Source organism: Muscardinus avellanarius (assembly GCF_963383645.1).
Source record: "Muscardinus avellanarius genome assembly, chromosome: 11".
NCBI classification, from domain to species: Eukaryota; Metazoa; Chordata; class Mammalia; order Rodentia; family Gliridae; genus Muscardinus; species Muscardinus avellanarius.
This window is the reverse complement of record NC_137797.1, coordinates 99,864,059-99,880,044: the sequence shown is the minus strand read 5'-3', so window position 1 is coordinate 99,880,044 and position 15,986 is coordinate 99,864,059. Positions and strand designations below refer to the sequence as shown.

The window sequence follows — 15,986 nt, the reverse complement described above, 5'->3', positions numbered from 1 at the left end:
GTGCGCGTGTGTGTGTGTGTGTGCTTGACGCTGAGGATAGAACCCAGGAGGCATTCTACCTCTGAGTGACACCCCCAGCCCTATTTTATTCTTTATTTTGAAAAAGGGTCTCACTAAGTTGCAGAGGGCCTCACTAAGTAGCTGAGGCTGTCTGCGAACCATGATCCTCCTGTCTCAGCCTCCCAAATGCTGGGATTACAAGCGTGCACCACCACGCCCGGCTTTATAGCACCTTTTTAGACAGCTCAGCTTCCAAACTCCTAATATTCCTTAAGGGAAGAGTAGAATAAAATTTTTCATCTCCAGGTGTGGTAGCACACGCTTGTAATCCCTGCACTTGGGAGGCTGAGACAGGAGGATCGCGCAGGTTCGAAGGCTTAAGAGACCCTGTTTCCAAATAAAATATAAAATAGTGTAGCCCGGAAGCAGAAGGGTCCCATCCCCAGTACCACCAATAGATAAATAATGAATAAATAATAAAAATAGAAAACAGAAAGGGCTGGGAGTGTAGCTCAGTGGTAGAGCGCTTGTATAGCAGGCAAAAGGCTGTGGATTTAATCCCCAGCATCACGAAAAATTAAAAATAAATTTTAGAAAGGTGCTTCCCTGGGTTTCAAGTAAAAACAAAACAACAACAACAACAACAAAAATAAAAACCAGGCAGCATGAGCCACCGTGAATGAGAGCCTAGCCTTTCTAACCCTGGCGTGGAGCTTCTCCCAGCTCCAAAGTCTGATAGTGAATTTTTTTTTTTTTTTTGGTACTGGGGATGGAACACTTCTACATCCTGGCTACACTCCCAGACCTAGTTTTTATATTTTATTTGGAAACAGGGTCTCTTAAGCCAGCGCGGCTGGCTTCGAACCTGCGCGATCCTCCTGTCTCCGCCTCCCAAGCCGGGGATTACAAGCGTGCGCCACCACGCCCGGCTGATGGTGAATAATTCAGATCCACTTCCTGCTGTTCACCCAGGGAAATTATCTTGTAGAACAGTTTACCTCGCAAAGCCCAAACCTGTTGTATAGTTCAAGGCGCAGCGAAGATAGAATTTTTTCACCAGTAACTCAGCCTGTCAACAAGGACAAGACCAAATAAAATTGAAGATTCTGGAAAGGATGATTTCCTTTTTTTTTTTTTTTTTTTTGTATTGGGGATTGACTCCAGGGGCATTCTACCTCCAGGCTATGCCCCCAGCCCTTTTATTAGTTCTTATTTTGAAACAGGGCCTCTCTAAGTTTCTGCAGCTGGCCTTGAACCTGCAATCCTCCTGTCCCAGCCTCCCAAGTACTGGAATTACAGGCCTGTGTCACTGCATCTGGTTTGAACTTTCTTTTTCTGTTGTCAGAGTCCTGGTTCTTTTTTTTTTTTTTTTTTTTTTTTTGCCAGAAGGGAAATGTCCCTGTTACAGATCGTATTTCTCAATCTTCTCTCCAGAGGAAACTTTCTCACTTGACTCAATGTATAGTCCAGGGCAGTACGGGCAGTGGGTGGAGGCGGTAACAAGGTGCATGGTTAAGGAAGGTCCAATGACTTGATGGTATTTGGTTGTGTAAAGACTGGACACCATCCTTGCAGACACTCCCATCATCATGGGGCCTGTGATTATTCAGGCCCTTCTCTCGGAGATCATCTGCCTACCTCCTGTGTTTACCCTTCAGTCCAAAGTCAACTGTTGAATTTGGCTCTCTGGGTCTACAGAAGATCAGAGTCCTTTTTTTGATAAACCCCAAACACACCCCTGTTGGCTTTTGGTAAAAACTGCTCTCCTAAAAGCCACAGGGGACTTCAAACAGCTCAGAGTTCCCCTGAGCACTCACTCCCCATCAGCTTTTAAAAGAGACATGGTGCCCTGTTTCAAAATAAAGAGTAAAAAATAGGGCTGGGGTGTAGCTTGTAGGTAGAATGCGCCTGGGTTCCATCCCCAGTACCAAAAAAACAAAAACAAAAACATGGTAACGGGCCTGTAGCTGGCGCTTGTAACCCCAGTACTTGGAAGGCTGAGACAGGAGGATGGCAGATTTGCAACCAGCCTCAGCTACTTAGTGAGATTTTGTTTCAAAATAAAGAATAAATGCAGTGAGCACTAAGCCAGACATGGTGGCGCACGCTTGTAATCCCCACGCTGGGAGGCTGAGACAGGAGGATCGCACAGGTTTGAAGCCAGCCTCAGCAGCTTAGTGAGGCCCTCAACAACTTAGTGAGGCTCTCAGCAATTTAGTGAGACCCTGTTTCCAAATAAAGTATAAAATAGGTCTGGGAGTGTAGCCCGGGGGTAGAAAGCCCCTGGGTTCCATCCCCAGTACCACACACACACAAGAAAGAAAAGAAAAGAAAAGGAAAGGAAAGAAAGAAGAAAGAAAGAAAGGAAAAGAAAATAGTGCTGAGGGTGTAGCTAGGGGATCAATCTCCAGTACCATTTAAAAAAAAAAAAAGGACACATAGTCAGGCCCATCATCACCCTGAAATACCTCTCCTGTCCTCGGTTTGTTGGTTGGTTGGTTGATTTTATTGTGCTACTGGGGATTGAACCCAGGGATGTTGTACCATTGAGCTAGACCCCAGCCACCTCCCTTTTTTTTCCTTTGAAATAAGATCTTGCTAATTTGCTGAAAGTCTCACTAAATTGCTGAGGCTGGCTTCAGTCCTGTGATCCTCCTGTCTCAGCCTCCCGAGTACTGGGATTATGGGCATGTTACACCACACGCAGCTGTCCTCAGTTTAAAAAATGCTGATTCTGAAGCCTGGGGATGAGCTCAGTGATGGCGCACTCGCCTAGCATGTACGAGGCCCTGGGCTCCATCACTGAAGAAAGGAAGGAGAAGGGGGAGGAGGAGGCGGAGGAGGAGGAGGGAGAGGAGGAGGAGGGGAAAAAGGAGGAGGAGGGACTCTATTCTGTATCATTTTTCCTCACTAGTCATTCTTTGAAGAGGACGGTTTGGTTTTGTTTTTTAAATTTTCTGTTCCTGCCGGGCGTGGTGGCGCACGCTTGTAATCCTTGCACTTGGGAGGAGGAGACAGGAGGATCACGCAAGTTCAAAGTCAGCCTCTCTGGCTTAAGAGACCCTGTTTCCAAATAAAATATAAAAACTAGGTCTGGGAGGGTAGCCCGGAGGTAGAAGGGTTTCCAGGAACCCCAGTACCACCAAAAAAAAAAAAAAAAAATTACAAAGGGTGGGGTGACCTGGGTGGTAACTCAGAGGTAGAATGTGCCTGAGTTTAGTCCCTAATACCTTTCTCCAAAAAAAGGAAAGAAAGCCGGGCGTGGTGGCGCACGCTTGTCATCCCAGCATTCGGGAGGCTGAGACCGGAGGATCGTGGTTCGCGGACAGCCTCAGCTACTTAGTAAGGCCCTCCTCAACTCAGTGAGACCCTGTTTCAAAATAAAGAATAAAAAATAGGGCAGGGGGTGTAGCTCGGAGGTCGAATGCCCCTGGGTTCCATCCCCAGACCTGAAAAAAAAAAAAAGGAAAGAAAGAAGAAAGAAAGAAAGAAAGAAAGAAAGAAAGAAAAGAAGGAAGGAAGATGGGGAGAAAGGATGAGGGAGAGAGAAAAGAGGTTGGTTTTTTGCTTATTTTGAGAGGTGTGTTACTAGGAATTGAACCCAGGAACTTTCACATGATAGGCAAACACTCTACCACTGAATTACACCCCCAGCCCTTTTTATCTTATTTTGAGATGAGGTCTCACTAAATTACCCAGGCTAACCTCGGTGAGAACACAGGTGTAAGCCATCAAGCTTAATTCTGAATTTCCTTAGTTTTTCTTTTTCATTAAGTCATAATATCACATTATATAAATGGGTACTAATGGAAAATTAAATTTCAAGTGACATATTGAAACAATTCCTGCTTTGAAAAGGCCTTAAACAGCCAATTCTAACTATTCACAATATTCAGTAAATCTTAGAAGCTGGATGAAAGGAGAAAAATTGGATTCCCCATTCTCATGACAATTAAATATAAATCGCTAGATGCCTAAATTCTGTGATATGACAGTGCTCTCAGTACAGTGCTCTAAGGTTCTGAATTCTTTTTTTTTTTTTGTTGTTGTTGTTGTTGTGTGTGTGTGTGTGTGTGTGTGTGTGTGTGTGTGTTTTACTAGGGATCGAAACCTGGGGCATTCTACCTCCGAGCTACAACCCTAGCCCTATTTTATTATTTATTTGGAAAGAGGGTCTCACTAAGTTGCTGAGGGCCTCACTAAGTGGCTGAGGCTGGACTTGAACCTCAGGTCTCAACCTCCCAAGTGCAGGGATTGTAGGTGTGCACCACCACGCCCAGCTTCCGGAGTCTTGATGTGCAATAAAGATAAGTCAGCCAGAATTGGATTATAAACATGCTTTATTGTAAGCAGATAAATGGACACTGAGAACAGCAATTCAAATGGCAATTCAAACAGGTAGAGAAATACTCCCAAAATTAAGATATCCCTGTAGAAGAGAGCATGATGGGAGCCCGCCCCTTCCATGTTGGTACTTATAACAGGTGTTGTCTGACCACCACAGGATAACCCACACTGCACTCTGATCAGGCTCTACCTTCAGTCGTACCTTGACAATCAAGTTCCATTTCAATCACGCGCCTGTGTCCTCTCTCAGTCATGGTGAAATAACAGAACTTTTGGGCGGAACTGAAGGACTGGATTGGCCAGAGCCCTTGGAGAGGGGGGTGGTATATACAAGATTAGTCCCTGCCGGGGATGCCATGTTCCTGCATAGTCTTCTTTATCCAATCAATATAGTTCTTGACCTTCGTGTAGATACCGTAGGTCCCGCACTTGGGTCCCCACGACACCAGACCAGCTACATACAACTTGGGGTTCTCTTCATTGGGGTCCTGCAGAGCAAAAGCCCCACCGCTGTCCCCCTGACAGCTATCGACACCCTTCTCCCCGCCGGCACAGATCATGTTGTCGGTGAAAACGTACGCGTTGACGTCCACTTTGGGTTCATCCCCTTTCGCTTCCCGGCACCTTTGTAAAGAAGTTACGGGCAACTTTGCGCCCCTGAGTATGATGACACGATCTCTTTCCTCCGTGCGGCCCCAGCCTGCGATCATTCCCAGGTCTCTCGGGGAGGGGTTGTATTCGGCGGAGGCGCCTGGCAGACAGATGGGGGAAACCTTCGGTCCCATCTTCACCGGGTCTCTCAGCTGCACCAGCGCGATATCATTGTCAAAATTTGTGTTTGGGTCGCCCACCGGCCTCCAACCCGGATGGATGATCACGCGTTCGGCGGTGAGCATCTGGGCCTTGTCCAGATGTGACGTCTGCACTGTGGTGGACCCGACGTACATTGTCGGCTCGGGGTTCCCATCCACGACGTGGGCGGCTGTCAGCACCCAGTACTCGTCAATGAGAGCCCCGCCAGCCCACGGGTGCTTAAAGAAAACTTGCCAGGGGAAATTTTCAATCTTTGCATAGGAGCCTCCAAATATCCTTTGTTGTCCTGCAAAGGGCTCGCTGGGGACTCCACAGACTAGGGAGGAAGAAGAAGCAAGTGGGAAGGGACGGGAAAGGGTGCCAGCCTCTGGAAATCTTCCAGCCACTCAGAGACATTTACCTGCCAGGCAGCCGAGTTCTCCAGCGCTGGACAGTCAGTCCTATCTGGTCGGCCATCCCCAAAGGTGACTTAGCCTCACCTCACTTAAACGCCCTAACATTTTACCGGTGCCATAAAAAGGCTCATGGGAGACATGAACTAACAGAGGCCGTGTGTGTGTGTGTGTGTGTGTGTGTAGATGAGCTGGGGTGTTACACGATCCACAGCTGGACCAGGGCCCCTCTGGGGTAGTCAGTGCCCAGGTTCAGGGCGTGAGGCCAGATACCCAGCTGGGAGAGGCGCTGGAAAATACTTTCCTCACACAGAAGGCATAGGAGGCAACTTCCTGGCTGCTGGCTGCCCCTGAGCCCCTCCTAGTAACCCAGATGGCAGCCTACTGTGTAAAGAAAAGGGTGTGTGGGTGTGGGTGTGTGTGCGCGCGTGTGTGTGTATGATGTGAGAGACTGAACCCAGAGACATTCTACCTCCGAACTACACCCCCTAGTCTTATTTTATTTTATTTTTAATTTGGAAACAGGGTCTCGCTAAGTCGCTGAGAGCCTCGCTAAATTACTGAGGCTGGCCTTAAACTCTGAGACTCTCCGGGTCTCCGCCTCCCAAGTCCTGGGATTACAGGCGTGCGTCACCATTCTTTGATCTTGAAGAATCCCTCAGTCCAAGCGGACAGGTTCCAGCTAGGACCCCTTCTGCCGTTTCCCAAGATTGGATTTCAGATGAAGCTAGTTTACCTCCATCCCCTGGCCAGACAGTCTGAAGGGACTTTGAGTTGCGCATAATGAACTATGGATCCAGAAAGACCTGAGTTCAAAGCCCGCTCTGACTCTAACTCGGTGGATTTACATCCCCATTCACTCATCTGTAAAATGGAGCCAGTGACATCTACCTCAGGGGACCGTCACCAGGACATGGATGTCCTGCCCCAGCTCACTAGCATGTTCTTACTGTCAGATCACTACTATTGTTCTGGGTTTACCCCAGGACCATCCTCTGCTTCACTCTGATCTTCCCGCAGCCTCTCATCTCTTTTCTTCTTCTTTTCCTTTTTTTCTTTCTCCTTCTTTCTTTCTTTCTTTCTTCCTTTTTATTTATTTATTGTGTGTGTGTGTGTGTGTGTGTGTGTGTGTGTGTGTGTGTGGTACAGAGATTGAACCCAGAAGCATTTTACCTCTGAGCTAAACCCCCAGCCCGATTTTATTTCTTATTTGGAAACAGGGTCTTACTAAGCTGCGGGGGGCCCTTGCTAAGTTGTCAAGGCTGGCTTCGAACCTACGATCCTCCTGTCTCAGCTTCCCAAATACTGGGATTACAGGCGTGCGCCACCACACTCGGGTCTTTTCTTCCTCTTTACCTTGGTGCCATACCGACTATCATTTCTTTCTTTCATTCTTTATTTATTTACTTGTTTTTGTTACTGGAAATTGAACCCAGAGACATTCTACCTCTGAACTACAGCCCCAGCCCTGTTTTTTTGTTTACTCTTTATTTTGAAACAGGGTCTCACCAAGTTGCGGAAGGTCTCACTAAGTAGCTGAGGCTGGCTGTGAACCTGCGATCCTCCTGTTTCAGCCTCCCAAGTACTGGGATTACAAGCGTGCACCACCACGCCCGGCTTATTTTTATTTTGAAACAGGGCATTGCCAGGTTTCTGAGTCTCACTACTTGCTGAGGCTGTCCTCAAACCTGGGATCCTTCTGTCTCAGCCTCCCAAGTGCTAGGATTACAGGTGTACACCACCATGGCCAGCTTCATACAAACTTCTAATATAATAACTGGACTATTTACCTAGGCTTTTTTCTGAGTGCTGATTACCCATTCTCAACTTTCAGGTCCTATTTTTTTGCAATTTTATATCTGCATGCTGGGCACCCATGTCACCAGACTAAGCAGGCCCTGACTGGTACAGACTGTCGCCGGCTGACTCTTTCTGGTTTCACCTGCCTTGGTGTGGTTGAGGTTCCCACAGCCGGCCTACCTCCACCTCACTGCGGTGGACGCTGGCAGGCCTGTCCTGAGTCCTTTCCCTAGGAGGTTCTGGCTTTTCTCAGAAGGTGAGCCCCCTGCCCTGCACCTGCCGCTCTGGTCTTTGCCCACACAGGAGCCCTGGTTACCTGGAACACATCTCGGCAGCTCTGCACCCAGAGCCTCATTCATCCAGCTCCCGTTAACAGCACAGCGATATTCCCCTGGAAGGGCATGAGGAATACAAGTCACGCGCGCCCCAGAGCTTCTCTCTCCTGTCCCCCCACCCCCTTCGTGCATGGCCTCAGCTCCTCTGGGATCTGAGTAGGGAGTCAGATTAAATCAGCCAGAAAAGAATCTTTATAACACCACCACCCCCATCCCTCAGGCCTGGATCCTGCCAAGGAAGGGAAAGACCAGACTCCAAAGCAGAAGGAAGCGGGTTGCAGGTGAGACTCGCAAAGCATTCAAGTGAGAAAGCAAATTTTTAAAATAGTATAATGGACCTGGGCATGGCAGCCCAGGCCCGTAATCCTAGGACTTGGGAGGCTGGGACAGGAGGATTGGAGATTTGAGGTCAGCATCAGCAACTTAGCAAAGACTCTCAGACACTTAGCAAGACCCTGTCTCAAAATTTAAAAAATAGCCAGGCAGGCATGGCGGAGCACGCTTGTAATCCCAGCATTCGGGAGGCTGAGACAGGAGGATCACCGTTCAAGGACAGCCTCAGCTACTTAGTGAGGCCCTTTGCAACTCAGTGAGACCCTGTTTCAAAATAAAGAATAAAAAATAGGGCTGGGGATGTAGCTCGGAGGTAGAATGCCCCTGGGTTTCATCCCCAGTACTGCAAAATAAATAAATAAATAAATAAATAAATAATAAAATAAAAATTAAAAGGACTGGGGGTATAGCTCAGAGGTAGAATGCCTCTGGGTTCCATCCTCTGTACCGCAAAAACAAATTAATTAATTAATTTAATTAAATTAAATTCAAAATAAAAAGGGCCGGGGGTGTAGCTCAGAGGTAGAATGCCCCTAGGTTCAATTCCCAATACCAAAAAACAGGGTGAAGGGGGGTTGGGGGGTTGTTTCAATATCAAAAAGGGCTAGAGTGTAGCTCAGTGTAGAGCACCCCTGGGTTCCACCCCCAATTCTGCAAGGAAGGAAGGAAAGGAAAAATTCAGTCCTCCTAGGCGGTGACTGCCACCAGAAGTGGGCCTCCTGTGGATTTAAGGTCAACTTCTGGTGTGAGGGCGGATAGCGTGTGAGACGGATATCATCGGGGGAATTCTCGCTCAGCTGCCAAAGACAGTGGGTGACCTCTATGCCTCCCTACGTACAGCCCTTGAGAACGTAGCCCACCCCACAGGAAGCTGTACCCATAGACTGAGCCAGAGGACAGCAGTGTCTGCCCTGTCTGTCTCCAGTCCACAAAGATTGCACTGTTCATCCTCCAACCCTTCCCGCTCTTCCTCTCTTTCCTCCCGTAGAAGAAACCTACCGCCTTCTTCACGTTCCATGTAGTAATAGGGCTCCTCGCACGTGTAGCGAATGACAGATCCAAATAAGGTGTTTTCTGGGTCTTGGACTTTGCCGTTCGGAATGGGTTCAGGAGCGCCACAGTCCACAGCTACAAGGGGGGAAGGAGGAGATGGATGGTCAGGGACAGCCACGTCCTCCCCGGCGGAGTCATGGGGCCAGTTCCGTCCTCACTCACTCCCCACCCCATGTCCATAAGCACAGCTGGATGGATCTCTCCACACCAGCCTCTCTGCGCGCTGGCACTGCCCTGAGCCCTGCCAATCCAGAGGCTCCCGCGGAACCCAGAAATGCACCCACCTGGGGCTGTTAACTACAATCCCACCAGCTCCTTTCTTTAGAGGAAATCTGCTAGTCTAGCTGCTCTGGGATCAGACAAAGGCTGGGTCTACAAAATCCTTTGTGACCGGCTTCCCTTCAGAAACCCCACAACACTGTCTCAGAAGTCGTGCATTTGAATTCTGATGTACTGAGCTTTCAATTCCCTTTGGGAGGGAAAAAGGAGGACGGGGGAGGAGGAGGAGGAGGAGGAAGAGGAGGAGGAGGAGGAGGAAGAGGAAGAGGAGGAGGAGGGGAGTTCCACGTTGCAGAGACACTTACGTTGACATTTCAGTTTGGAATTACTCCACTTCCCGTTGCTTTGGCAAGTAGAATGGAAAGACCTGGAGCCAACACTTCCCTGGAGGATAATAGATGTCACCATTGATTCGTAAACAGGAATATGAGACATCAGAACCAAACATAGAATTGATCTGTGGACTGTGATCGACAAGGAGTCTTCACTAAAAGAAGCGTGGGGACCTCTTAGCAGAACCCAAAGCGCCCGGGAATTGGGGCTAAAAGACAACTTTGCACCAGCATATCAGCCCCCTTCCCCCAGGAAGACGAAAGGCAGAGAGAGAGAAAGCCAAGCTGGTCAAGGAGATACACAGATCCATCATAAAGGAGCGACCGTCTTGAGCTCTCCTGTCTATGGAGCAGGTGTTTCGTTTGCCTTAACCAGACAGGAACATTAGGCAAATGACTGGGCAATTTCAATACACTCATCCTCCTCTGGGGCCAGAGATTAGGGTGAAGCCCGGAAGGTACTTTACCTGTACAACCTCAAACCCATCCAGACACGTTATCTTCACCACATCTTTAAACACGTATTTTGCCCTTTCAGGCTCCCAAACAGAATTGTCGGTGACTTCTTTCGGACAGGAGATTGCTTGGAAAAAACAAAAGTTAGAACAGAAAGAAAAAAAAATTTTTTTACCAAATAGTTGGAGATTTCTCTTCTATGTGTATTATTATATTTTTATAAATCATTCAGTTATCCTCAGTCCCAATGCCCACCATCCCATTATGGCAGAAACCTAAAATAATACGGCAGCCGGGCGTGGTGGCGCCCACTTGTGATCCCAACATTCGGGAGACTGAGACAGGAGGATCACGGTTCGTGGACAGCCTCGGCTATTTAGTGAGGTCCTTTGCAACTCAATGAGACCCTGTTACAAAATAAAGAATAAAAAATAAGGCTGTGATGTACCTCGGAGGTAGAATGCCCCTAGGTTCCATACCCAGTACCACAAAAAATTTAAAAAATATAATATGGCATTTCCCCAAGTTGTCCGCATTCTCGGATCTGGTGGAAGGACTACTAGACATTGGGGCATCTCTGGCAACCAGTGATTGATGGGGTTAGATCTCCCTGGGCAACCCTCTCAGGATCTATTCCAAACGACCCTAACCCTAACAGGTTAGGCTCCACATTGGCCAAGAACCATCACCCACTCAAGAGGCACTTCTACTCACGATCTCCATAGTAACGAAGTTTCCAGCCTTTTTTCTGCCCTGTTAGGTCAGTTTGAAAGATGATGTCAAGAGTGTTACTCTTGGTTCCGATAGTCAGTGGCCCAGGGAATCCATCACCACAGTAAGGACCAAATTGTTGGTCTCTTGCAGTAAACTGGAAGGGAACAAAGTGGAGACATTGGGAGAGAGAAAGTACTAAAGAAGAGAGGTTAAGTGGAGGCTGGAAAAATAAAGGAGATCCAGGCTCAGTGGCGCACGCTTATGATCCCAGCTGTATGAGAGGCTGAGACCCAAGGATCTCAAGTTCAAGGCCATCGTAGGCAACTTAGACTGGCCACAATTTTTTTTAATTGTGTGTTGTGTGTGTGGTACTAAAAACTGAACTCAGAGGCATTCTACCTCTGAGCTACACCCCTAGCTCTTTTTATATTTTGTTTTTGAAGTAGGGTCTCGCTTGGTTGCTAGGGCCTCTCTAAGTTGCTGTTGAGGCTGTCCTTAAGCCTGCGATCTTCCTGTCTCAGCTTCCCAAGTTCTAGGATTACAGGCGTGCACCACCACATCCAGCTTGGGGAAAAATTTTTTTAAGGGCTAGGGAAGCTGAGCAATTTGGTGAGACTCTCAACAACTTATCGAGAACCTGTTTCAAAACAAAAAATAAAAAGGGCCAGGAGTAAAGTTCAGAGGTAGAATGCCCTTGGGTTCAATTCCTGGTACCCATAAAGGGAAGAAGGGCTGGGAAAGCCAGGCACAGTGGCACACACCAGTAATCTTAGTACCTGGGAGGCTGAGACAGGTGGATCACAAGTTCAAGGTCAGCCTCAGCAACTTAGTAAGACTTGTTTCTAAATAAATAAATAGGGCTGGAGATGCACCTCAGTGGTAGAGCACTTGCCTAGCATGTGCAAGGTCCTGGGTTCAACTCCCAGAACTGCAAGAAGAAAAAGAGTTATCAGTGAGTACTTTCAGGTGTGAAGGTGCAAAACTATAGTCCCAGTACTTGGGAGGTGAAGACAGGAGGATTATAGGTTTAAGGCCAACCTCAGCAACTTAAATAGCAAGACCCTATTTCAAAATAAAAGAAATAGCAAGACCCTATTTCAAAATAAAAAATAAAAACAGAGTTGCAGATGTAGCTCGAGGGTAGAATATTCCTGTCTGAAACCCCAGTGCCACAAAAATAAATAAATAAATTAATTAATTAATTAAAAATTTTTTTGCAGTACTGGGGATGGAACCCAGGGACATTCTACCTCTGAGCTGCACCCCCAGCCATATTTTTTTATTCTTTATTTTGAAACCGGGTCTCACTGAGTTGCAAAGGGTCTCACTAAGTAGCTGAGGCTGTCCGCGAACCGCGATCGTCCAGTCTCAGCCTCCCGAATGCTGGCATTACAAGCGTGCGCCACCATGTCCGGCTAATTAATTAATTAAAAGAAAAGAAAAAGGACTGGGGATGTAGCTCAGAGGCAGAGCACTTGCATAGCTTGTATAAGGCACTGGATTCCATCACCAACACTGAAGAGAAAAAAAAAAGCAAGAGAAATAATACATAAAATACAAAATAAGAAGAAAAAGAGAATATAGGAATTCAGGAGAAAGATCATTTTGTCTTCAAGAAGAAATCTATGTGAGTTGGGGGGGGGGGCAAGAATTAATTCTCCACCACGTACAACTAAACTGTCATGGCAGTTCCCCTCTGAGTCAGCTGGTTCTATATCAAAGTCTTCTCTCCGCAGAGTCACCACCACTTGGAAGCCCTCCTCCAGCTGGATCTGGTATTCACACCTTGAGTTCTCTGGGTACGGGTTGGGGTAGTTGGGACTCGAGATCTCCCCCGTCAGTGTCGTGAATACATCCCCACTGCAGTTGACTAAGGAGGAAATAAAGAACGTGGAAAATCAAATAGAGGGTCAAGCAAAGGCATGCCTGCCTTAGGATTCACCCGCTGTTAACTCATAGCCCTCCGTGTAGACTAACCTAGCATCCACTCCCTGACGGGATGCCCCTGGGAGCAACCCCACGGCCAGTAAGTACCACTCAGCAGGGACATCCAGTGCCCAGGAGCTCTCCACCACTTTGCCTCCGATGGAGCCTTTCAGGGACTGAGCAGCCTCAGTCCAACTCTTCACAAGTATCTATCTCTCTTCTCCAATTAACTAACTTTATCCTGTAGCCTTTATGTTATAGTTCACACCTTAAAGTGATTCCAGCATCCTAAATATCTCCCAGAGTCTCATATTGTATAGGTTTGGTAGCCAGATTATGGTGCTATCGGAACGTGGTGGAAATTTTAGGAGGTGGGGCCTAGGGAGAGGAAGTTAGGTCATTGGGAACATGCCCTTGAAGGAGATACTGGACCTTGGGTGCCTCCAGTCTTTCACTTCCCAACCACTGTGATATAAGTAGCTCTGCTCTACCAAATCCCACCACAATGTATTACCAATGCCCCAAAGCAACAAGAGCCCACCAACCATGGAACAAAACTTCCAAAACCGTGGGCCAAAAAAAAACCCATTTCTTGATTGTAAGTTGTTTGTGTCAGGCATTTTGTCACGGCACCAGAAAGCTGGCTAACACATCTTATCTTCTTCCCTTCCCATGGCTCCCCCTCAGTATATGGGTAACTAAAAATAGATGCCAAATGAAGGAAGAATGTAATCAAACTTGGAAGGATGGAGACCTCAATCGGTTCCAAATCCCAGGGAGCATGCACCCCGCTTGATGCCGGCCTCACCTCCACAATTTCTCATGTCGTCATGGAGGAAGTATTCTGGAGGGCAGGAGCAGAAGTAACCGCCGATGAAGTTGTTGCAGAAGTGGCTACAAGGGACATCTTCAAACTCGGTGCACTCATCGACATCTACAGAGAGGAGAAAAGATCGAGGTCAAACACAAAGACCCAGGAGGAGACGTGAGGTTAAATCTAAGCGCTTTAAAAAAAAATGTTTGGAAAGGCATGTTACTGCTGGGCGCAGTGACCGTGGTGCACACCTGTAATCCCAGTACTTGGGAGGCTGAGACAGGAGGATTGCGGTTTCAGTGCCAGCCTCAGCTACTTAGTGAGGCCTTATTTCAAAATAAAAAATAAAAAGGGCAGGAAGTGTAGCTTGGAAGTAGAACACCCCTCACCCCTAAGTAACCCCCCCAAAAAAAGGCAATGTATGGAAGGACCCAGGACAAACCAATATTTTGTCAAAGTTATCATCAGAATCCTCACTTAATGCATTGAACAATATTTTCCCTGCTTCTAATCTTTCTCCAGATCAGAAAATTACGTTCCTAGGGGCGGGTCTTACCGATGGCAGTGTAATACGCAGCAAACCCGGTAAAGCGCTCCTCGTTGGAGAAGTCTGACCGGAAGGTCACCTGGAGCTTGTTGTATGGGACGCGGAACTCTTCCACAACCGGGGAGCTGGGGTTCTTGCTGGTCCTCTGTCCACAGAGTCGCCCTTCTTCAAAGCCACCCGACATTATCTAACAGGAGAGTAAAAGAAGACGTCAGCAAAGGATAATATTTGAGAGAGAAGGGACAGAGAGAGAAGACCATTTTTCCCCTGTAGGACTATTTGACTCAAGTTGACTGTATGCCTGAGTGTTCACTCCCACATCCTCCCAGTCCTCTGGTGTGTGTGTGTGTGTGTGTGTGTGTGTGTGTGTGTGTGTGTGTGTGAGAGAGAGAGAAAGAGAGAGAGAGAGACAGACAGACAGACAGACAGACAGACAGAGAGTAATTGAACCCAAGGCCCAGGGGCAGTCTATCTCTGAGTTACATCCCCAACCTTATTTTTATTTTATTTATTTTATTGGTACTGGAGACAGAATCCAGGGGCATTCAGCCTCCAAGCTATGCCCCCTGCCCTATTTTTTATTCTTTATTTTGAAACAGGGTCTCACTAAGTTGCAGAGGGCCTCACTAAGTAGCTGAGGCTGTCTGCGAGCTGCGATCCTTCGGTCTCAGCCTCCCGAATGCTGGGATTACAGGCGTGCGCCACCACGCCCGGCTTTCCCCAGACCTGTTTTATACTTTAGTTGGAAACAGGGTCTCACTAAGTTGCTGAGAGCCTCACTATAGCTGAGGCTGGCTTCGAACCTGTGATCCTCCTGTCTCAGCCTCCCAAGTTCTGCGATTACAAGCGTGCGCCACCACGCCCAGCTTTTTATTATGTTTTGTGTTCGGGGGTTTGTTATTGTTGTTTGTTTGGAAACAGGGTCTCACCAAGTTGCAGAGAAGCTCGCTAAGTTGTTCAGACTGTCCTCAAACCTACGATCCTCCTGTCTCAGCCTCCCAGGATTGCAGGCAGGAGCCACAGCACCGGCTTTCCGATGTCGTCCTCCCTGTGCTCTTAACGTACCTGCACCGAGTCGTAGGCGCAGTTCTCTGACAGCTCTATGTCCAGATGCGTGAAGTAGAGGTGAATCCCGTAGCCTTCGGGAACTTCTACGTTCCAGGATTTCTCTACCTCATTGGGGTACGCCTGAGGATAGTTGGGCGACAGGATCTCCCCGTACATGGTGGGCTTGGCATCAACCCAGGCCAAGAGCGAGAACAGGACCACACACCTGCAGGCAAAAGGCCCCGTGAGGCGGGCGACGCAGGCAGGTACCCACGGGGAGAAGGAGGAAGGGGAGGGGACTGGGTACAGAAGACAGCCATAGGCTGGAAGAAAGGGAAAGCCCAGGCCAAACTGAAGCCGGGCTTCAGACGGGGGCCATTTCCTGGAGCCGCGTGCTTCTCTGTGGACCCCTGACTGCTTACCACACCTCTGGCCATCCGTCCATGGCGCTGGCCCCGGCGCACTGCACCACTGGACTTTGGAGTTAAAGTGCTGGCAGGCCTGGTTGTCTTTGACAAACACACGTACTTGCTTTGATGGCGAGGGGTCATCCAAGCAGTGGCACCTTTGTAAGAATAATACATAGGCTCGATAGAGACATACACCATATGACACCGGGCCTCCCTGTCCAACCTCAACTAATTCATTCATTCCCCCCCGCTCTTTCTCCCTCTCTCTCTTACTCCCTCTATCTCTCTCTCTTCCTGTACTGGAGATTGAACCCACAGGCATTCTACCTCTGAGGTACACCCAGCCCTATTATTTTATTTTATTATTATTATTATTATTATTATTATT

At 47.9% G+C, this 15,986-nt stretch overlaps 1 protein-coding gene across 1 annotated transcript; it reads right to left on the bottom strand.

Moving 5' to 3' along the window:
• Positions 1-4,682: 4,682 nt before the first annotated feature.
• C1S (complement C1s) lies at positions 4,683-15,365 on the bottom strand (the record flags this gene model as incomplete). Its single annotated transcript, XM_080704976.1, has 10 exons — positions 4,683-5,476; positions 7,669-7,743; positions 9,020-9,148; positions 9,658-9,736; positions 10,152-10,267; positions 10,855-11,008; positions 12,525-12,724; positions 13,589-13,714; positions 14,151-14,328; positions 15,207-15,365. The coding sequence occupies 10 exons, from the start codon at positions 15,363-15,365 to the stop codon at positions 4,683-4,685; spliced, it is 2,010 nt and encodes a 669-aa protein (XP_080561102.1).
• Positions 15,366-15,986: the final 621 nt, after the last annotated feature.